The sequence below is a fragment of the Fringilla coelebs genome (assembly GCF_963513975.1).
Source record: "Fringilla coelebs genome assembly, chromosome: 5".
NCBI lineage: Eukaryota > Metazoa > Chordata > Aves > Passeriformes > Fringillidae > Fringilla > Fringilla coelebs.
Window position 1 is genome coordinate 46243226 of NC_140033.1, and position 24560 is coordinate 46267785.

Below are 24560 nucleotides of genomic sequence, written 5' to 3' on the forward strand. Positions count from 1 at the left end.
GGTGTTGCATGGTAGGGGTGGTGGGCAGCATGCCCTCAGGAGGTCAGGCCTGTGCTTCAGTCTGAATATTTGAATAAATTTGGGCTATTAATTTAAAATGACCAGAAAGAGGGCAAATAAAATATGCCACAGCAAGGAAAAAACAAACAGGCTGGATGTAGCATTTTATTTAAAGGCTGAATTAGGTTTTGTAGTTTCAAGAGAATGTTTGTTACAGCAAATATTGAAACAACTTCCTGCATTCTGCTTTACCTTGAGTACACAAAAGTTAGTTATCTTGTTTTAAATATTCTTTTTTGCTTCATATTTTTCAGGGTCTCTTTTTAACCTCCTGTTTAATCAGCATATTCCTCCTGAACTGAAGAATAAATGGGATCTGAAATGAATTTAATAGGACATCATCAGCTAGCCACTGCTGATGGATTTCCTCTTGCTGAAGGTCCTCATTTGTTTGGTAAGTCACCAAATTGGGTTGAAATAGCAAACTGTCCTATACTCAGAAACCTAGGAGAAAATGGATGGAAATTTCAGGTCAAGGATATTAGGCTGAAAGATGCCAACCTTCTTGAATCTTCAGTACCTGTGAGAGGAGTAACAAACAAGAGATCTGGGGTGTTAATGCAATCCTGCACGTTACTGCTCTCATCACTGCTCACAGCAGAACCTGTTGTTGTTTTTGTGACACTCTTCCAATACTGGAGATCATTTGGCAAAACCAGACCTTTGTATGGAGGCTGGATGTTACCTTCATGTGAGTCACTTAAACCAAGCTGAGCAGATATATTTCCAGTTAATCTGTAACAAAATTATAGTGCAATGTATTTGAATTGCCATATTATGCAAATTTATGAAAGTAATTTCACCTAAATTAAAATCTCTGTCTTATTACAACTATTAAAAACTTATCCTGTTAACTTCAGTGCACAAGAAAATTTATATAGCAGGCTGGAAGATTCTCCTGGCTCCAGGTTCACAGAGAATATTTTTCAAGGTTAAGCATGAGTTTGTTAATAAGTGAAAAATTCTTGGTGAATATTTTATTAGTATGGGTAAGCTGTTTTCTGGTATATAGACCACTAAGAAATAAATAGATAATAATAAATTGATTTAGCCTTTCATTTGACAAGAGAGTGGGTCCTTCATTGAGTGAGTTATGATACATTGAGGGCCTCACACACAATACAAACCCCACAAAATGCTGCAACACTTCAGAAATTTACAGTCTAAATAGGGCCAGAGTTCTGCCTTTTTGAGTGCTGGAAAACCGAACACATCCCAGTTTCATCTGTCTGAAACAAGAGTAGTGCCTGGGGCCTGGAAGGAAGGACTGGCACCCAGAGCCACTCCAGCTGCAGAGCTCCTGGAAGGCAGGACCATCTCTACAAGTCAGACCACTGGCACTGTCCTGGCTCCATACAATTAAACTAAAGCATTAGCACTCATAATGGTAAGCAGAACCCACTCCATTATTGTGTGTTACTGGTTTTTATCCCTCTTTGTTTTGGGGTTTGGTTGGAGAAATGTTTTGGAGTTGTTGAAAAAAAAATATGCTAACAACTAAAACACTCCTTTGGTACCTCTTAATTCCAATGTCAGGCCATGATATAAAGAGAGGAGAATGATATTCAAATTTAGGGTGCCAAACTTTATTTCCAGTCATCTTTCAAAACTCCTGCCTACCTGAGCTTATTCAAATTTTTATCAAGAAATTTCCCTCTAATATCTACTTTTTCATTAATTATTTCATTAATTAAAGGAGTAATTATAAGGTTGCTTGAAAATAGAAGGGAGAATGTTAATGTAAAATACTTTTCTTCCACAGGGTAATCTTACTTACAAATTGTGAAGCTTTCAGAAGAGGCATTGTGTCTCTCATTAAAGGTGCTCAGAGCTTAGCACAATGGAGATTTAATTCAAACTGACATTTCTGTAACAGAAAGAAATAATGTATTAAGGAGTTGAATCAGGGGTTCTATTTGGGAGAAAACTGAGGACTCCTGCTGTGTTTCACTTAAGCTGACTTTTGTTTTGTGGGGTGTCTCTCTAATATGGTGGTTTTTTGCTTTTATAGCTGGAAAAAAGCCTGTCAGAACTAATACTCAACTGAGAGCACATAGATAGTTAGTCATTGTGAAAATATGACCATCCCTGCAAAACACTTGTAGGAAATGGCTTTGCCTCTCAATTCTTTATCTTTGTAAATTATTTGCAATTTTTGACATTCCATTTTGGCAGGAAGTGACTTCTGAACCCCAGAAAACAGGAAGAAAGCTTTTCTTTCAGATGGTCCTTATAATTCACGTTTCTTTTAGGCCTTCTCATACATTTCAGCTCACAAGTTAAAAATTGCTGGCTTACAGACATTACCCTTTATACAAACCAGTCTCCTTTACTCAAAGATGCACACTCATATTCTGTAAAAAACCCCTTGGAAATGCATTTTGTTTTCACTGTGCTTTATTCAGTCTACTGGCAGAGTGTTCTTAGACCTTCAGAAGTGAATCTAATTGCTTCTCCAAACATTAGCTCCAGGTTCAGGTCTTTCCAAAAGAAATGTTGTCAATTCTGAGTTGCCTGTGCCTTGAGCCTCATCACCATAGAAATTCCAAGGCACTTCTACATCTTTAGCCTCAAGACTTCTGGATGCAGCAGATTTCTGAAAAAAGGCTGTCCACCTTTGAGTAGATGAAAATTGTATGCTGCCTTTTTAGAGTGTATGTCTAAGGTAAAGTATGTCTGTGTGTCTTTGGAGTTAGTGTGTTTTAACCGTAGTTTTTCACTTCTGCAGTAATGAGTCCCTGGGGAAAGGGCCTCAAATGCAAAGGAGGAACATTTTTCACCTAGTTAAAGTCAGGTCCTTCCATTCCACCCTGTCTTCCTACAAAACTGCTTTTCTTTTTCTGACTCTGGACTCAGGTGATTCAGAAAGGTTGTATAGGTGTGTGGCACCTGACATATGCACAGTATGTGACTCAGACTGTCATTTCTATGATAAGTAAGTAGCTAGCTCCATTCTATTTAATTCTTAGTTTGAGTGAAGACCTGTTTCAAGTATTTTTAAGTATTTCAAGTATTTTTGATGGCCTGAAAATGTTTTCTTGTAATGTGATGCTAAAATACAGCAAGACAAGAAATGCCAGCCTCACTGTACATGTCCCTAGCTGGGAAAGAAGGTTTTGGGGAGAATGAACGCTATAAAAGCTGTATGAAAAAGGATATGGAACAATAAGAAAAAAAAATAACATGTAACAAAGGGGGGAAAAAAACCCAATATATCTAAACTTCTTAAGGAAATAACAACAAATGTAATTGAAAATTTTTATACACACAGAACAGTGCCTAAGAGTAGCTTAAAAGACTGACTCCTTTTAGGTAAATCTGTTGGGTTTTTTTCCCCTGCTTTATTTCCTGGCTTAGTTTGGTTTGGTTTGATTTGTGGTTATTTGGGTTTTTTTAGTTGTTGTTTTGTTGGGGGTTTTTGGTTTATTTTGTGGGGTTTGTTGGTTTTGTTTTTGTTTGGGGTTTTTTGTTTGTTTTGTTTTGTTTGGTCTTTTTTGTGTGTGTATTTTTAAAATAAATAAGAGTAATGAAAACGTTGTTAGGGTCAAGTGTCAAAACTGATTAAACAACTTCAAGATTATAAGATATGTTAAATAACTTCTTGTCTTTGGCACCACCTGGCAGCTGATGCAACATCTGGCTTCAACCTTGCAGAGAAGATAATTAAGCTCATAACTGACCCCCCAAATCAAAAAGAAACAAACCAGCACAAATTAAAACAGAAAACACTGGATGCATAATAATTATTAAGAGACCCAAACCAAACAGAGTGGCAATGTGAGTAAAAGAATTAATGAGAAGGGCAGATTGGATGTGGCTTTCAGCAACCTGCTTATGAGGAAGGTGTCCCTTCCTGTTTCAGGGTTTGGAACTAGATATCTTTAAGGTCCCTTCCAGCCCAAACCACTCTGTCTTGTCATACAGGTGTATTCAGAATGGTCTGAGTACTTTGGCCTTTTTTTTGAGACTGCAACATTTCTCCATTTAAAAAACCTGCTTCCTGTGATACTGGAGGGGTGAATCTATTGCACAGAACCACGTGACCTCACCAAATATTGATTGACACAAAATTTGGTTGTAACTGAACCACAATAGGTACAAAAATAAAATGGCTAGGCTGCTTGGAGGCATCCCCTCCAACTGATAGCCAAATTTTATCCAGGTAAATCCACACTGGGAGCAGACATTGTTTCCGGCATCTACAAACAAGTTGCTGGTAATGAAGTTAATTAGTAAACTATACAACCCCTGGTCTGTGTCACTCCTTTCTAATCTTAAAGAAAGTTCTCACAGTAAAGAAGTGAACAGGACACAGGCAAAGCAGAATTAAGAAGGTTTATGTACATGTAGACTTTTGGAAGTAAAAAAGGGAAAAAGATGGAAACAAGGACTGTGGCACCTTAAGGAGAACATTTTTTTGTCAAGAAATGGTCAGAGTGAACACAGCCTGAGGTAGGATATTGCCATATTCTCCCTTGGATATTTTTGTTATCTATTCTTGCACTCTTCTTTGAAATTTAAGGATGCTAGTAGGATTTTTGCGCCAAGAGATCTTTAAAAGACATGGAAATAATTTGCTTGGAATTAAACCAGGATTTTGATAATGGCTATGCCATGTTTTCCGAATTACTTAATTCTGGATATTGTAATTTTATTATGTTCCTTCACGAATAACGAAGGAGAGCCAGGGGCTCATATTGAAACCTACTTAGAATTTAGTTCTCTTTGTTGAAATTTATATTAGTGGAACAATAACTTTTACATTAAAATGTGATGTCATTGTAATTTCTGTAATATTCTGCATAAAAGCACATTTATCTTGCACAAAATCTCAGTATCATTCTGCAAACTGAAAACAGTTTCTTTATTCCTGCAAGGAATATTTCTACAAGTCAAATATATTTTGAAGTTTCTTGTAAAGTATTCTGTGTAAAATTTAAAGTAACAAAAGTAAAGCTCTCTAATAAGTTTCAGTTGCAAGTAGAAAAAAATATTTGTAAAACAATGATCACATGCATGTGAAGGTTTCACTTTGTTTTCAGTAAGCTTTCAATATTTTTGTAAAAGGTTTTAATTGAAAAACTCTTATTTACAAAATATAAGATTTGCAAATAGAAAAAATATGTAGATGTAATTAACATTTGTGTATGCTTAAGTAGTCTTTCCTTAAAAATCTGAAAGGTATCCTTCCAAAAGGAAAAAGAGATAAATGGTTTAAGATATTTAAGACCACACAAACAAAATGTCAGTGGAGTCCAATGAGCTAATTTCTGATTTCACTTTCACTGCTTATACCAGTGCAACTGCAATGATTTTACTGGGCTGCTTATGCTTTAGTCTCATGGGACCAGTCCATCCCAGACCTCTATTAATAGATATATCTGGAGAAAAGCTTATATGCGTTCCGCTTGGTAAGATAAGATTACTTTTCTTTGGTGATAAGAAATTATTTAGTCCAGACTCTCATGTACAGGTCTACAGGTGCGTCAGGCTCAGGTCTACTTAAAACAAACCAAATCAAAACCAAACAAAAAACCCTCAGAACTTCAAGAACTTTCAAAGTGGAAAAACCTACACAGTTGCAACCTAATTATCTTCAAAAATCATGCTGGTCTTTGAGCACTTCCCAGAGCTTAAGCTGTGAGTCTGTTTTACATGAAACAAGGCCACGTTCTCTCAATCTCTCAAACCTGTCTGGTTTTACTTTTCCCTTCCAGTGCTCTAAGCATGGACTCAGTTCAGCTAAATTGTTTAATGCTGTGTGTGATGGAAGGAAAAAGGAGGTGATATGGGCTGTTTGGCTTTTTTTCCTTTTTTAAACTTAATTAAGACTCTTTGTTTGTTTGTTTCCTTTGGAAGCAGAGTAGAATTAATGATTGGGAAGATTTTTCTAAACATACTTGTAACCCAAATGGCTCTACAGTTGTTTAAATAAACCCCCAGTATTGTCTCAGGATGTGCTGCAGTCCTCTAGTAGCTCTGAGTTTTTTAACAAGCCCTGATATTTTTTTCTGTGGGAGGAATCTTGCCTTCTCTTCTTGCTCTTTCAGAGGCCCTAGCAGTTCAAGAGGCTGATATACAGCTTTTGTGGAGTTTCCCGAGTATGGCAAAAAGCTAAAAATCAAGTTTCTTCCTTTTCATTTTGGGATTGTCACACTTTCTTTTAGCAAATCCAGCTAATTAACAATGAGCAAATGAAAACTCAGGTTTCCACAGCGAGCAGATTCCTTTCCAAAGAGAGATGGAATGATTGTGTATCCCACAATTAACCCCATATTTGTACCTGAAGTACCTTGACCACTCTTCATGACCAGCAGTCTCAGCAAGTGGTAAATGCAGCTAAAATACCTCTCATTAAACCTATAGGATATGAAATCTTTGCTCACCCTTTAGTTGTTTGATCACTGCTGTGGCTGGCAGGTGTCAGTGACAGCTTGCATCTGATGCATGAAGCTGTAATGTCACTTCCAGGCTCTTTCATGGAGTCCCCAGATGCCCTCTGTGTGTCTGTACTCTTTGTTTAAATGGCATAACCTTGGATTTGAGGCGTGCCTTGCTACTCTGCTTCTGCCACTGTAGCACTTGGTGCTCTGGCCTCTTCCAGAGCAACGAAATGCAACCATAATTAACCTAATTGCTGGTAATAAAGGGCACCATTATTCTCCTTTGGTTTTGTGTCACGTTTTTCCAGACGTACATCTCGCTGCTTATTCTGGATCTGGGACCTCATCACTTGTTACTGGCAAAGATGTGCTGTGGGCAATAACAGAGCAGCCAAAAAAACCCAAAACACTGGCAAGGCTTCTGCAGCATGGTAAAATAGGAAGGACAGAAAGCTGCAGAGCAAGAGCGTGAGACCTTGAAAGTGAAAAAGCCAGTGTAATTAAAAGGTCAGTTCCTGGCACTAACTGAAGTGAGACAAAGGAGAGGGAAGGCTCCCCCACGATAGATTTTAATTATTTTTGTCATTACAGATGTTCCTTGTTCTTAACATTTTGGCATTTCTTCATTGTTTTTGATTCCTCACAAAAGAAGGACACTTGTCCATGACCAATTTTATGTCAGCAAAAATGTTTTTGGAGTTCTTCTGAAGTACTGTTAAGTGATGGTCACCAATGAGCATTAATCTATGATTTTCTGGTAAATACTGCTGTTGATTCAAATAAAACTGGGCTGATCATCTTCCTGGAAATATGCACTCTTTTTCTCAGACTCTCTTCTTGGAACGATTGAAGGAATTGAGTCAGAGTTTTCACGAAACCGCAAGATGTGGCTCTCTCCAACAGAAAATAAGAAATAATTTGCAAATCACTTTTATATTCAACTTTACAGTAGTTTGATGTGGACTGGATTTTACCTTCACCATCCAGGGACTGCTAGATGTGGCTGTGCTTGGAGTACAGAAAAGAAAAGAGGGTTCAATTGTTTGCAATTTAAAATATGCTATTTAATGAGCAAGGTTAAGGTAACCTCTGGGTACTGCGTTGATCCCAACAGGAAAGGTTGCCACTCCTTGTGCCACTGCCAGCTCTGTTGCTGGCTCAGAGGTGACCAATGCTGGCTTACAGAGGTGCACCCTATGAGAGCCTCACAGCTGCACTGAGTGGCACAGGGCTGGGGATCTGGGGATCAGGCTGCAGAGGCTGGCTGGCCACTGGAGGCTGGGTGGTGAGAAGGTTGCGTTTCATCACTTACATTAGGAATATCTTTCTTGTTCTTTCCTGGTAACCTCACCTTCCTATTTCAGGCTCTCCTTGAAGGCTGATTTCATGTTTTCAGTCTTCTAATTAAGCCTTGTCATTTTTCCCTAGTGCAGTTTTTGTCAGTCATGATGTATTCATTCAGAATTAAAACAAATTAAGGCGATGTTTGAGTCTTGATTTAGCCTTTACCAATACCATGGGGGTTTTGCCATTAGTTTGGATTTCTCACATTCTGCTTTTAGGCCTAATTTGGGTTGTTAACTTCTCTGGGGTGGGGTTGCTCTTTCTCATAAACTGAACAATTATATATTACCTGCACAATATTTTTCAAGATTTTTTTTATGTAACTGCCACTCCTGGACATTTCCACCAATTATAAAGGTGTGTCTAAGAATGAATAAATTATTTTTAAAACTTCTTGCAGTGTATTTGTGTAGCAAATCTGAGTTTAGAGAATGCAATTTCGTGTTTGTTCCTGGTTTTTGAGATAGATGTCTGGAAGCGGAAACTTCTCTGACAACTACAATTTCATGGTAGTAATAGAAAATGGTTTTGCATTATTCTTTTCCAGGTGTCCTTTCAGAACCAATGAGTTCTCCAGTGCAAGAGGCAGATGTGTCACCTTATGCACAGTACAACAATGTGCCATTTCCCCAAGTTCAGCCTCAGATCTCATCGCCACCTTATTACTCCAACCTAGGCTTCTACCCTCCACAGCATGAGGAATGGTACTCCCCTGGGATGTATGAACTCAGGAGGTTACCCTCAGAGACCTTTTTCACAAGGGAGACTGAGATAATGGACATCCCTGCAGCCAAAAAGCCAAGGCTGGGTCACTCCACGGGAAGAGTGAAAGGAGAAGAGCTCTGTGTGGTCTGCGGTGACAAAGCCTCTGGTTATCACTATAATGCCCTTACTTGTGAAGGATGCAAAGGTAGGATGGAATCAGCTATTAGGCACAGCAGCTACTCAGATTTTTGGGGTTTGGTTGGTTTTTTTTTTGGTTTTTTGTTTTTTTATTTGTTCTGTGGTTTTTTGGTTTTTTTTACTTTTCTTGTTAATTTTATCCAAATCATTAAACATATTAGAGATTTGCATTTGGATCCTGTGTACCCTAGTCTGTATTTCCCCCAAGGCAGACTGGCAGTGTCTGTTCTCAGGGACTCTCTTTCCCCCAGCTCCCAAAGGATATGATGATAGGGTGTCTTCAGGTTTGTGAAATTAAAGGATTTCTAGTTCCATGGTTTCTTCTAAGGGTAGCCCCTATCTCTAGGGAGGGAGCTTCTTCGGGAAGAAGGTTGTATCCATAGGACAAATATCTTGCTTCTCAGAAGAATATTATTCACATATTATTATCAGGATAAATGTGATGTAGAAAATTATTGCTGATTTTCTACACGAAAACATGATTGTCAGATATTTTAGCACAGAGGGACAAGAGGTTATGTCAACTATCATACCTGAAGAGGTATAATATACCTGTGACAGGGCTGAGGTACATTATGGCCAGAAATATAGTGCCCCATTTTTTCATCCCGTTCTGTGAATAAATATTCCATTAACATTTCTGTTTTATGGATAAAGACTAAAGCACGGTCACTACCAAATTACTAAAATATCTTAATGTGGAATTTGCTGTTATAGAGAGTGGACCTGGACCTAATGTGGGGCTTTTACTTTATCTATCACAAAATCATTTGTGAGGAAAAAACAGACCACATGAGTTGAACACTCGAAACATGAATACAGTCAAGGCTCACACAGTTTATTTCAATAATTCCAATAAATAAGAGATTCTTATTGAAGATTGACCTGGAATAGTCTCCAAGTCAAAAACTATGAATTAACTCAAATTAATGCTGTCATTATAAACCAGGTTAAACTCAATTTTGATGTGACAATTCCAAGTAATGATACTTTAATTCTGCTAGTAAGCTGTTCCTCCTCTTTATTAACTGCAGTATTTAATGTGTGAGAAACTTTTCAAAGACTTAAAGTTACAAACTTTGAAATTCGTATAGAATGTTTCTAGGAGAGAGGTTAGAGCTATCAGGTAAATATTCAGACTAAAGCCCATGGTGAAAGGAAAAGTGCATCTACTTCCCTACTGATTCAGTTTGAATCACTCCATGTAACCATAATTTTACTGCTTTATTGGGATAATCTATTTTATGTTTTTGTTCTGTTTCATGACTGCAACATCAATTACAAAGAATAGTACCCTTGATCAAACATAGTAAAAGTTAAATTACTTATAGGTAATGGATTCTGTTTCTACAATAAATTTTAAAGGTGGCTAAAGTACCAGCTGATTCAGTAAAGAGATGTGCTGAGGACAGTAATTCTGTCTGACAAGGCAAAGCAGATACTGTGTTTTCTAGATCTCTGGATCATTCTTGTTATCTGTGGAGTTTTTCACATGGGCTTACATTACCTTCAAAGCATGGAGACCAAAATTAGGCTCGTCACTTCAGTTGTGCTCTTATCAGTGCAGTATAATAACTACCTCACGTGTCTGTGTCTTGAACCTCAGTATGAGATTATCCCTTCTTTTTGCAACAAGACTGCTAATTCATGCTCAATGTGTGTCCAAAATAATATGCAGGTCCCTTTCTGTAGGACTAGTGCTCACCTTGGAGCACCTCTGCTCCATTGATGCAGTGGATGTTCTTATTCAAAGGAAGAAGCTTTGCACTTATTTTTATGGGATTCAATCCTCTGTCATGAATATGTTAATTTTTTTATTATTACTATTATTTCTTTCGTGGGTAATGCATTCAGCAACACTTTCCATTCTCTTTGGTTTTCTTTCTTGGGCAGTCAGAACAATATTAGGATCTTATCTATTGTCCTCATGAGAATATTCATCTGAACATATTGGCAGGAGTATATATCAACCTATATGTATTTCTTAATACATTATCATCCATAAAAAAATATATATATCAACTATTTCATTAGTATTTTACATAGTATTTACAGCACAAGGAGCAATACACTGTGTTTAAACTAGCTACTGTGGGGACCATTTCTGAAACAATCTTTGCAGACTAACATCTGCAAAGATGTTCTGGTACAGCCTCAGCCTGAATAGTTATACTGGGTTTTAAGGGCCATTGCTAGGTGTTACAGAACAAGTGTGACATAATGTTGTGCTTGTTTAATTAAGCCACAGAATAACTTCTGTTGAAACAAAAAGTGCCCATCTTCAAGATCCCTTTCAACCCCAGCCTCTGAAATGCTAGTTACACATCCCCTCCATGCAGGCTTGCAGTAGGAGTTTTTGCAGTATTCAATTCCCTCCTGTGCTTCTTGATGTGTCTCACACCAGACTAGAATTCTTCTTGCAAATAGGGTCCCTCTTTAATCTTCTCCTTTGGGGGCATGGGGCAAAAGAATGCCAGAAGATGTCTTGATAGCCTGACAGAGAAAAGCAGGTGCTTTGTTAGCAACTGTGAATTTCAAAAACTTTTAAATTTAAAACCCATCAGTATGCCAAACAGAGATATTTCCAAAGCTTTCATCTAATCTTTTTACAGCTGCCCTCCTTCAACTTTCATAATTTCCATGAGAAAAAATCAGCATCAGTAACATTGGAGCAGCTCTACCATAATTAATCATATTCATGACTATCTGAGAACAAAGCAAATTCAACATTTCCAGCCAACATGAGCTTTTCGTAATTTGGCGAGATCAGATGAAAATCAGACTGTGCCAGGAAAACCTTCCACTGCTGGGATTGCTAACCCTTTGTTAGTTTAACATATGTTGTTTCAGACTTAACTTTAAATTTTAGTAAAACTCCTCCTGTTATAGGAAGTCACATTTCCAGCAGAATAAGTTGATTTTGAATTAGTAGTGAATAATATATACAGAAATTTCATTCATACCAAAAGCTAATTTAAAAATTCGTTATGAAGAAATCTGTTCAAAAAGATAATAATTCAAGAGTCACTTCACAGAAAACTGAAGACAAAATAGGGTTAAAATTAGTGTTTGCCAGAAAGAAAAAAATTATTTTGCTTTTCATTTCAGATAATTTCACTTTTTCATACCCTTTGTTTGAAAGAGAAAGTACTTGACTGCTTGAATATTGTTGGTTCCTAGCTTTCACATCCATGTTTTTGCCTTTTTCTTTCTTGAACTTTGTAAAAAATTATTTATCAATTTTTTTCTTTCTTCCATCATGAAGAAGTAAATGCAAACCTTGTAAATAGGTTGAGTGATAAAGTCATAAATCAGTCTTAGAACGTTATAAATATTTGTGCAGAGCTTTTCAGTGTTTACTACTAGTTAATGTATCATAAACAATACTATTTTAAATTTACAAATAAAATAATAAATTATATAAAGCAGATGCAGTTGCCTTTAACTGACAGTGAGAACTTGCATCTTAAATCCAGGCTTTTTTTACCTTCCCTGACCAGTAAATGGTAATGTATTAAAACCATGTGAGTGATGAATAAAAATAATGCCTGGGGCTTCTGGAGGCTCTAAGTAATCTGCATTTCAAAAGAGATTGATGCCAGTCAACTGTATTTGTTTGAAGAGCAGCCAGTAAAACAGACAGCATGGAAGAGATTTCAAGCAGGAATTACTGAAGATTCAGAGAAATGCCAGATTTTTTGTGACCAGGTAGTGGAATTGTTTTACTGGTTGCTACACACCGGTGCTAGGAAGAGATTAGGCAACTATAAAACCATGGGGCAAATTTGGGAAATTGTCATCTGACAATGCACAATTCTTCAAACACACAGGCAATTCTTTAGATTCACAACTGAATGTGCTCTATGATTTGATTATGGGAGACCGGCTCTTATCTGGTCCCTCTTTTAATGCATTAGAGTGTCAGGTTGGAAAACAATAGTTTTATTGTGCCAGGCAGGGGTGATAAGAAAGCAAAAGCTTTTTGAATAGCTCTGGTTAATATAAATGTACACAGAGCTCCAGTTTGAAGTACAGGATAAATCAGTGATGCAGCAGAAGCTCCCAGGAGTTTATTTCAGAAACCTGCCCTCACATGGGGAGGAAAACTGATTCCCACTGTAGCTGATGCTGAATAGTCTCTGCCATGTGAAGGGTAATGTAAGAAGATTATAATGGCACAGTGACTAATACTAAAAATGCAGGAAACATTGACAGCAAAGATTCTGTTGCTCTGTGATGACCCTTATTTAATTGCATTTATTATCTTGTCTACCCCATGTTTTGCCCACAGTGCCGCTCTCACAGATGGGCAGCAGCCAAATAGGAGATTTGGACAGACTTAGGAAGGGTCCTCCCAATTTTTTGTGTCAGTTGCTGTTTGCAGCTATTACTGTGCAATTTTTGAGTGAATCCAGTGACAACACCAGTAGAACTGCCTGTGCAAGTGAAATTGGGTGACTACTTAAGTCAAGTAGACAATACTTAGTGAATAAGGCTGGAGTATCTTGAAAACAGGGGTGGAGGCTGCACGTACAATAGGTAGATACAGGGCAGCTTCCTTATTAAACATAGTGAAAAGACCACTATGGGGAGCTTCTGGTGCTCCCAGGAGCTGGGGAAGGGTGAAGAATTACTCATCTCTCATTCTGCACGTTCTGCACATTCTGTACCTCATGAGACTTAACAGACTCCCTTTTTTTTTCCACTGGCTATTTGTATGGTATCACCCTATGGCTCTAGCGCTGGTGCTCAGCCTGCTGCTGGCAGGTTTCAGATTTGTGTCTGAATTTTCCCAAAATTCACAATTACAGGAATTTCCTTTGGATTAATGTCTAGTGTTTGGGCTCATTTTTTAAATTATATGACTTGGATACTGTTGTCAGTACAAGTATCAAGATTTTAGTCATCCAAGCGCTGTAAGAAATTGACGATCTGGCAGAATACGTGTCATTTGGAAAATCCAGTGCAGATGGAGGTGAACTTCACCTTGATGACTTGGCTTCTGAGTGTTTTCTTTCATCTGTGTCACTGCTGTTTTGTGCAGGATTCTTCAGAAGAAGCATCACAAAAAATGCAGTATACAAGTGTAAAAATGGAGGCAACTGTGAGATGGACATGTACATGAGGAGAAAATGCCAGGAGTGCCGTCTAAGGAAATGCAAGCAGATGGGCATGTTGGCTGAATGTATGTATACAGGTATTTGCATCATCCAGTCAGAGTGTGCATTAAATACTGGATTTGCTTGAGTGGTCTGGTTTTGACAAAGTTTAAAAGATGCCATTTGGCAGGTGGAAGATGTATGAAAGAAGATGCTGTGCCTGTGCATCAAACCCTGTTGAAAGACAAATGCACTTTTAAGCAATGGGATTTATGCAAGGGCATAAGAGCTGAGCAAATGGTGAAGGAAGGCCAGTCCTGCACTGGCTGACAGCTCTTAGGCTGCTTGAAGGAGCAGGGGAAGTGGGTCTATGGGAGACTCCCCAGGAGTCGGGGTTTTGCAGTGTTATGGAAGCCAGAGCAGGAAAGTCCTGGCGCTTTTCTTTCCTCCTCTTTCTGGGGCTCCCCCAGTCAAGCTCTCGCTGGCCAAGCCCAAGTTTTGGCACTTATACAATGCTATTTTCAAGAAAAGAGCGGGAGTGCTGCTAGCAGGAAGTTTCTGTGGACTTGCCAAATGCATGTTCCCAGACCTCACCCAGCAATCAGGCAAAGCTGGGTAAGGGCTGGCCCTTTTTTATAGTCTCATTAGCTTTTCTCATGGTGCTATAGATTTTCCTGCTTTGCATATAGGTACATAGCTAGACACATAGGTCTCCAGAAATGAACCCAATGGATTTTAATAATGTTGCATAGTAGAACAAATATTCTATTCAGACTGACAGTTTATAAACGTTATTGAGCTTCAAACTGGATAACTTTGAACAATGCGGATATTGAAGTACAACTCCGAACATGTTTAAAGCTCCTCTTTGAGTTATTGCACTATTTTTGTAAGCCTGCTCCTGAAAACTCTCTGTAAACATCTGCTCTTCTGCCTTCCATGAATAGGACTACAATTTATTCTTCTTGATGGCTCCAGTCACTTTAGCATACACGTATGTGTGAAATCAATTTAGGTTCATACAGGAAATTAATCTACTTGGAATTTTTAATATATTTCTATCCTTCAATCTGATCAGAAGATGCTATAGTAACTGTTGGTTATATGAGAAACAATAAGCTCCATCATTATTTCAAAGGTGTTGCCAGCATAATGTAATTAATCTTTCATTCTGCAAATTGAACAGGCTGCAAAGATCCTGAGATAGGATATATTCTTGTGCAATACCTAAATATATGAGCAGACCCCACTTTGATAGAAGAACTCAATGCATTCTGCATTGTCAGAGGAAAATAACTCCCCTGTGGAGCTCACCCCTGATCCATTGCTTCAAAATTTTGAGGATTCAAAATACCTTGAGTCACTCAGTGCAGCAAAAACCCAACAGCCCACTGCTGAAAAAATAAAACCAGGTCAGCGTAAATAATACTGACTGGGGCCACATGAAACTTTTACACTGGCCTATCATTTTCACAAGCTGGCATAGGGGAAATAAAAGCCAGTGGGTGCTGCTGCCATTTGACTCTCTCTCTGCAATGGAAACACGGGGTATCTGGTGTTGCTCATGACTTAACCATAAGTGTGCTCTAATGCACTGCAATGAGGATGTTTGGCAAGGCACCATTTAATGGCTTTAAAGTAGGAGTGTGTTGTATAATTGCTTTTTGTTCAAGGCAATCTAGGACAGTAAAACATGAAACTTCTAGTAGTATAGGGCATTTATTTGAAAAAATATGACTAGGAAATAAAAGGTTACCTTGAACTTTGTTTCACTTACTCATTTTGTAGGATTGTAATTGCAAGCTCTGTGAATTCTTTTTTCTGTCTGAACAAGGAGCTAAAGTATTATAAATATTTATGGCACAGCTACTCAACAATCTTTCTCCTGCCCTTTATGTGCAAACTACAGACAGACCAAAATTGCTACCCATCAAGTTCAGTCATTTGCTGTCACTTGGATCTAAACTGCAAGTTTCTTGGGTGAAATGTCTACCCAGGGAAGACCCAGGTTCTGCCACTCTTCCTGGAATTTAATACCCATCGAAACCTAGCTATTTCTGAGCTAAAAAGTGATGTCCTGTCTCACATACAAGTTTTTCAGATTACTTAAATGGAGCCAGAATAAGATATCAAGGTAATGCTTCGTGGCAAGAAGCATGAGAAAAATCTGTCTTAATGCTTAAGGCAAATGTAAAGCAAATTTTCCCTAGGAAGGCAATAGACCAGATCCTAAGCTGGTGGAAAACAGCACAAGCCCATTAACAGCACCAAAGGATGCACTGAATAATTTAGAAAAAGAAATCTATGGTGCTGTGTGGCACCACAAATTACATGGCTCAATACCAATTATTATCTCTATCATTCCCATTCCCTCCTTTCAAGGTATTCTTTGCAGGTCTTATTTTAATCATGTAAATTTCCTCTTCTCTCAGCAGTTCAGGTAGGTCATTTTATATAGGGCTTAAACAGGAAATTAAAAACATTCACAACGAGATTCACTGGTTTCATGGTATCTTCCTCCACATCATATACTCACTGAATGAGCCTATTTTCCTGTTCTGCATTTTTAAAGGTGAAGAATGGGAAGAGAGAGAGAGAGAGGGAAAGAGAGAGAGAGAGAAAGAAAGAAAGAAAGAAAGAAAGAAAGAAAGAAAGAAAGAAAGAAAGAAAGAAAGAAAGAAAGAAAGAAAGAAAGAAAGAAAGAAAGAAAGAAAGAAAGAAAGAAAGAAAGAAAGAAAGAAAGAAAAGTCCTGTGCTTAAAATAAATAAGTTTATTTTTAGATGAATACTTAGATGTTTACTTTTTCATTTGTGATTTCTGACTTTCTTCCACAGATTGTGTAGGGTACCTATTCCCTTCTTTTGTTAGAACAAGAAAATCGATAGTTTTTAGGACATCCAAACAAGGATGCTTCTTGGTTCAAGGTACTGAAATGTAGTCCAGAACAAAAAAATACTGAAGAAAAAATTCCATACCACAAATTCAAAAATCCTTTTTTGCAAGTGAAACTCTATAACAAAATCGGGGCTTTAGGCACTCCTCTAAAACAATGAAAAACAAAATAAGAAGACCTGCTGGGTGACTTCTTAAATACATTTTAAAGGCTTTTTAGCCAGTCTGAGTTATTTCTCAGTTGACATTTTTAGCTCTTGGTCTACCAGTGAGGTAGTAAAGGCTGAAGCCTGGGAATCCCCTCTTCTGTGTGGGCTTTCTTTCCAAAACTTGTGCACAACAGACCTAATATTGCTTAAGGATTATTGAAAATATCCAATGCCCTTTGTGTAAGAACAGCTGCACCTCCCTCACTGTTTTGGATCAGAGCAAAAGAGCATTATTTTGATGACAGTCTTCCAGTTGTTCCTATTTTTTGTAGTTTGGTTCAGCTCTTGGAGCACAGGAAAGGCTTCTCTCTTCTATAAAACTGAAACAAAGGCACAATCCAGTATATCCCCATCACTAATGGGCTTTTTGCCTGTAAGAATAGATCAGACCTAGTCCAAAGCAAGACCTCTGACAGGCTCAGTGTGTGGATTCTGGGTCAGCAGAACCAGCTGTTCTGCTCTGCAGATAAGCTCCATGTGGGGCAGACTGCTCATAGAGCGTGCCTAGCTTGTCTCAGTAGACTCCCATGCAAAGAGAATGACACATTCAGGACATGATCTGCACAGGTAAGAGGGCTGCTGGTGTAAAGGGCATTCGTGGGCATGTCTAAGTACCTCTTCAGTGCCTCAGGCATATATAAATCCAGTTGCTTTGTGTTGCATTGTGTGTCCTAGGTCTCTTAACAGAGATACAGTGCAAGTCAAAAAGGCTAAGGAAAAACGTGAAGCAGCCCCCAGATCAGACAGTCAATGAAGACAATGAAGGCCATGATGTGAAACAAGTAACTTCTACAACCAAAATATATAGGGTAAGAGAATTCTTGCAATAGTTCATTACTGGTGATGTGATTTTTGTTAAGTGCATCTAGCACTGTGAATAAAGGGTATTGAAAACCCTCTGGAGTTACCTGTGTTGATTAAAACTTTATCTTCCACTAAGTCAAGGAAATACCTTGAGTGTAGATGTAGTTCTGATATTTTTAGTTAGAACCCTGTAAAGCATCTGTAAGATCCATGCAGTATTTTTTCTGTGGTACATATATCGCATACATTGAGGTGTGATGTTAAAACTTGAATGTACCTACTTATTTGCTAATCATTTCCTTATTTCTGGTAATTAACCACACAAACCTATGCAGTTTAAAAACATTATACACCTCTCTTCTGTACACTTCTGTAAAAGCCTTAGTGACAAGCAAACCTCTTATCTCCTTAGTCTCCAAATGGTGAAAAATGGATGTATAGTTTTGCCTAAAGCAAGAGATGCTACATCATTACTATGACTGCATTTCATGATGGGCTTTTTTTTTTTTTTTTTTTTGCCAGTATAGGAGAAGGTAGAACTTACCCCAGAGCAGCAGAAACTTCTTGATTATATTATGGATTCATACAGTAAACAACAAATACCCCAGGAGGTGTCAAAAAAACTAGTAAGTATATTGACAAATTCCTTTTTGAAACACTGATAATGAAGTGAGGATTACAAGGCAAAAATATTTATAGTCAGCATAAGCAGGTGTAGTAAGTAGAACAAACTGTGGACTTACACTTTAAGTATGCTGAAAGTGGGGCAGAATCTCTCCTATTCAGTCAACAATCAGACCACATCTTTATGAAACTTAAATGTTAAGAAAAATCTTTCAACTCTAGAATCTAACTGATTCAAATCTGATCAAACCTAACCTTTGCTGATTGGAGCTTTGTTTTTTCCATTGTAGGCAGTGATTTGAGTTTGACTTGCTGTCAAGCTTCCTCTCCTGTAAAGACACCAGCCTGGAATCTCGAAAATATTTTCTAAAGTAAAAGACACTGTCTACTTCTTATGTTGCCCTCCAAAAGACTTGGTTTTGGCAACATTTCTAATTTGCCAAATTACAGTGTTTGGCAGAACTCTTGCCTGGTCCAGTTTAATAGTTCTTGTACTTTATGCTCCTAAATTGGAAATGTCAGTGAAAATTAACAGATTTTGTTTGGTTTGATTTTCAACAGTTGAATGAGGAATTCAGCGCTGAAGGAAATTTCCTGATTTTAACAGAAATGGCCACCAGTCATGTGCAGGTTCTTGTGGAATTCACTAAAAAACTACCAGGTACATCAAGGGTCTTGGGGAAATATTTGTTATTGCAATGTTTACATGCCTTTCTGTTGCCTTTTGGAAAGCTTTGCATATATTTTAAAGACTATTTTAAAATGCCTGATCCTTCTACACACTGTTTAGATATTGTATAAAGAAAAGGTGCTTTGTGCTCAGAAGAACAGTAGACTGAGCAATCCAAACTCTGCTGCTCCAGGATGTGGCACCCTTTAGCTATTGACAGAGAAAATGCTCAGAGAAGGGATTGTCTGTAGAGAGATTTTATTTTTATATATTGCTGCAATGCCAAATAGTCTGCCTCTAAATTACCACTAACGCTTGCTGGACTCTACTTGATTCCCTTTGCTGCCTTTCTAGCAGTGCCTCTAGGTTATAACACCCACTGAATTGTGAGTGCCACACGAGAACTTTCTCTAGTTGGTGGCACCAATATTTATGGTCCTTGCATAGTATGTTATGGACAAGTGCTGAAAATCTGAGTTTATTGGCATTTTTTTAACTCTCGAGTTCTTGTTAGCTCAAGACTGAACACTGGGCATATGGTAGGCACCTTTAACTAAGGAAAGTGCAGTGTAATACTGGAAGCAGCATGGCAGTGGGAAAGGAGTGTAGAGAGCTCTGCTGGAAGCACAAGAGAAGATGCTATGGAGCAGCATCAGGTTAGACAAAATTCTCACTGCTGGTTATGCACCACTACACTTTGCTTATCCTCAAAAAGTACCACGAACATTGAAATATGTGTGCAATCCTCATAAACTTTGGAGAGGTTCAAATCAGTGTCATGTGCTGAAGTTCAGGTTTGAATGTCTGCAGCACGTAGCAACCCTACTGACAGGAACACCGAGGTTATGCAGATGTGTGGGGCCTCACATGCAGGAATTGCAGGACAGAAAGAAGTGGGAACCGTTTCTTTTGCTGTCTGATTTGTCTCTAATGTGTGCTCAGGCTTCCAAACGCTTGATCATGAAGACCAGATTGCTTTGCTGAAGGGCTCAGCAGTAGAAGCCATGTTCCTCCGTTCAGCTGAGATCTTCAGCAGGAAACTTCCTACGGGACACACTGTGCTTCTGGAAGAAAGAATTCGCAATAGTGGTAGGTATCTTGTTCAATGAGGAAAAACAAACCACACCATTCCGCTTCTGTGTCAGTCTTGGGCCCTTGGGAAGCTGGGTAAGATTGTTTAGTGGCATTGAGATAGATTTATCTGAATGTTCTTTACTTTAACTAGAACAAATCTAACTGAGCCTTGAGTCTAAAGTTCATAAGGGATTCTTCACAAGTACCTTGCAACTTTTATGAATAATGCTACATCAAATAAACCTAGTGCACATCTCCAGTGATAAGAATGAAAGAATGATGAAGAAGAACTATTACCATTTCAAATTGTTCCCATAAAATATCGGTAATTATGCTTTCAAAGACAATCCCCATAAGAAGAAAAGAAAAAAAAAATTTTAGGATGTTACTGAAGATGACTGAAGGCAAGCACCTTCTTAGGGTTGTTCTGGTAAAACTGAATCACACTGAGCAAGGTGCATAGAAGAATTATAAATACAGCATGTTCTGAGTATGTTTTTTGCTTCTTAAGGTCCATTGAAAGCTCAGTGACTCTGATAAGTTCCACTGGTTCTAGACATAAATCACAATAATTATGAAAAGCCAAATGGGACTAGATATTGTTTGTTACTTAGAGCAGGAGAAGTTGTGTTGTACATTATTATGCATTCTTTGTGCTCCACCAGTACAATACTGAATGTTTTGCCTTTTTCTGTATTGACCAGCAAGCTTTATCCAACCCTCAGATACCTATCAATGAATATTCAAAGGGATCAACAATTCTCAGTGAGTCCATCTATAGATTCTGCCTTCTGACTTTGCTTTTTAAGGATCAGAAGGAGAGGAGACAGAAGAACATGTAACCTCAATATTAGTCATGGGAATGGGCTTGAACTCAGTTCAGAAAGTACTACTGATGTAAGCAAAATTAAGCCAATGCTTACATATTTGACTCACTGAAAAGGTTCAGAAAACTTGAGAATAATTCACTAGCTGACCATATGTATTTATTTTGGCTTAGCACTCTCATTTATAACTAGTAGTTTTTTCTATTTCTTTCATTTTCATTCATTTATAAGAGGGTTCTATTTGACGGACTGGAAACAGTGACTTCCAGAGTGATATGAATAGCTTTTGGTCCAGGTTCTGCAGGCAGAGAAGTATGCCAAGAAGGCCAGATATGTTTCCTGAAAACTGTAATGAGCTGTCACATATCCAAATGTCTTCATTAAGAGTTTTTTACTGGATTATAACCCACATTTTTGATAAAAATAGCTTTTAGAGAAATGAATCCATATGGCAACATGATTACTGAAATCTTCTCTTCTCAAATCTGTACAATGAGTATGAAGCTTCTTTGTTAAGGGTATCAACTGTTCATTTTAAAAAAACCCAAAAGCCAAAAAAAACCCCTTTAATCCAGAACATTGCCTAAGCCCTTATGTCATACCAATAATTTTCCATAGTCATAAGTTTAAAATATTCTGTTAATTCTCTGCAGCTATGGAATCCAGATGACATGCAATATTATATTTTACAAGGTTGTGCTTGACTTCATGGTAATACAACTGGCTGGAATACTACATTGTATCCTGCCTTAGTGTTATTAACCTGTCATGTTTCAGATTAAAAATACCCCAACATTTTGTGTAAAACAATTTGGAAGAAATTTGTGTAGAAATTACAAGACGAGTTAAAAATGTGGTATGTTTCCTGCAATTCTTTTTTTTTCTCTGGGGAAAAACTCCAGGGTAAATTAAAATCAAATTCTTAGATCAAAAACCTAAATAGTTCCTGAGAAATGAAACACAATAACTTTTTAAACCTCTGTGTGTGTATAAATACAAATCTTCTTGCTCTTGGAAGAAGCTTTCTGAAACATCTTCCCTCAAGCCAGGATCAAGTTGAAGACATAAGAAGAAATTCTGATGTTAGAAATTCCCCCTCCATGTATTACAAAAGGATAATTTTTTATCCAGCTTACTGCTGCTGACTGCATTTTTTCCTTCTATTAATAGCCAGAATGAAATAACTCATATATTTTCTCTACTTAGTGCAAATTCAAAACTACTTTAAAAGATCTTCCTCTGCTGCATTTAATGGGGCTGTGACAATAAAAAAAGCAGCTTGTAAATCTTTGCATTTCTAGTTTAATTACTGCTACTGGACCTATTTTACTTTCAAATAAACAAAACTTTGAAATAGTTCTAAAATATCTGCTAGAGAAATACCTTATTTTTGCAGTTTAAATCCTCATTATTTTCATCTGTCAATGTTAAAACCAAATGAAGGAAAGGCATCCAAATTCTTCTGTTATCATTGTTTACACATACAGCGTTCAATGTTATTTCAATAATATGCAATATAAATTGTAGCAAAATAAAATATTACAAATATTCAACATTAAAATATTAAATATTATGCAGTTTGCACCCCTGAATGCCACAGAACTCAAACCAGAGCTCTAGGTTTTTTAGTAGCCTGTACCAAATGTGACATTAGAGTAGAAATGTAAACAATCTTTGCCAGTCTTAACCAGTAAGGGCAAATGTTACTAAAAGCTGCAGCTGCCCATTATCATGTTGTAGACTGGTCCAGGAGACAAAAATGGCCAGAAGAGATTAAACCCCTCTTTTTTCATATGCCTCACTGGAAAAAAACCAAATAAACACAGACACAAAAAAGGCTAAATGTTTGTTTCAGCAAACTGAAACATGCAAAGACAACAAAGAGCCTCAGATGAAATTCAGTGATGGCTGAGTGGAAGTTTGAAAATTAAGTTTGCAGGTAACAAATGAAAAAACCAGCATTAGGATTAATTATGGCTCGTAGTGAGGTCCTAAACATTGTCATGCCAGCAGCCATAAATTATTGCTGTTAGTCAGAATTTCTGTCTGTATATTTTTAGGTACAGACTAATGTCTAAACATCACAGAAGTTCTATTGTCAAGCTTTGATGCCTGTATCCATAAAATCAGGGAGGGTGGTGGTGATTCTGCCTAAAAGTCACAAGCTGTCCAGCATTCTGTCACCTGCCACCATGTCCACTTTGAAGCTGCTCTCATCTATTAATATTTATGTCTTCTCTGGTCTGCTTGTATGGAATGTTTGGGGTTTTTTTCTGATAAAGAAGTCAGAGATCTGGTGGTGATGACCTTTGAGCATTATCAGCATTCATTTTCATTCTCATGCTGATGAGGCATATTTTTATTTCTCAGCTTGTGCATATTGCTCAAGTCCTGCTGCACCTCAGAGACTGCCTTTGTTTGAGCCCTGATGGTCTTTCTCCATAAGCCATTAGGAAAATTCTCGCATTAGGTGCTCCTGTGACTGAAATCCACTCCTACACACCCTAATATTGAGACTTAATGAGAAATACAGACTCTTCAAATTTAATGTTACTGAGATTTGTTGCCATTTGCTCATCTTATTTGATGCTTCACTGTGCTTATACCGTGTTGTGATTGACTCATTCTGTGAAAGGCTGACATTCTAGTAATTTAATGCTTGGTGGTTTTCTGTTATTTTGAAAGTAAATTCTCCCCATTACTGAGCATTACACTATTTTAAGAAACAGAGCCGAGGTACAGAATTTTTTCTCTGTGAGGATTTGTAGTTTTGCTAAAGATGCCAGGTTTCAGTAGTCATGAAAGGACAGAGATTTTTATTTCATCACTTTACTCTACAGAGCAGTTCTAGGAATTTGAGTATTGGGAAATACAATACTGATATTGACAGAAAGGGAAAAATCTGGACCCAAATTTTAAGTTGGCAGCAGGACCTCTGACATTGTGAAACACACTGTTGTCTTCCTGGATGGGTTACAGGTGCTGAAGTACACTCAGATCCAAGGAAAAAAAAGAAATAGCCGCACGTTCAAAGCATTGGCAAAAGGCCACTGCTTACCATTGAATGTGGGATACAAAGTTCCCACTGATTTGGATAAGAGGCTCCTGCAACCAAAAGCAAAGTTTGATATTGGAGCATGGATGCCTAATAACTTCCATTGCCCTTGTTTTTCATAATTTGGTTATTAGTACTGAGCAAGAGCGGTGCTTCAAACCCCCCTTGTGCTGGGGTTTGTGCAGAGAAACAAAATGATCTTCACTGACCTGTCCAAAGTGTCTAACCCTCCAAATGGTCATGTGCATCCTCGTGGAAGGACACATCATCCTGTGACTCAAGACAAAACTGGCACACTGCCCAAAACATTTAGAAATTTAGTCCACTCTAAATTGCAAAATATAGGAAAGAGCTTTCCTGCACAATCTACCACATTGAGTCATCCAGTTCTAGGTACGGAAAGCACAATTAAAGTTACTCAAATTATTTAAATCATATCTACACAATAAATCTATACCCATGAAAGCAAAAACAGATGCCAGGAAGCCAATCTCTTTTATTCTGCATAAGTGGGTTTCTTCAGGCCAAAAACATTTTCAGACTCTGCCTATGAAGACCAGGTCAAGGCAGTGCAGATGCTGCTACTGTGTGCCAGACCACATTTCTCTCTTGACT

At 37.8% G+C, this 24560-nt stretch overlaps 1 protein-coding gene across 2 annotated transcripts in view; it reads left to right on the top strand.

Moving 5' to 3' along the window:
• Positions 1 to 369: 369 nt before the first annotated feature.
• NR1H4 (nuclear receptor subfamily 1 group H member 4) overlaps positions 370 to 24560 on the top strand; it is a gene marked incomplete at both ends in the record, with an annotated part of 29880 nt that continues 5689 nt past the window's right edge. Inside the window, 7 exons of one of the 2 annotated variants that reach the window (XM_084206093.1) lie at positions 370 to 454; positions 8335 to 8697; positions 13735 to 13887; positions 17567 to 17700; positions 18223 to 18321; positions 18881 to 18980; positions 19932 to 20078. In XM_084206093.1, coding sequence (XP_084062219.1) covers positions 370 to 454; positions 8335 to 8697; positions 13735 to 13887; positions 17567 to 17700; positions 18223 to 18321; positions 18881 to 18980; positions 19932 to 20078 — 1081 coding nt within the window. The remainder of the gene's footprint in view (positions 455 to 8334; positions 8698 to 13734; positions 13888 to 17566; positions 17701 to 18222; positions 18322 to 18880; positions 18981 to 19931; positions 20079 to 24560) is intronic. The other variant, XM_084206094.1, reaches the window with a different exon arrangement.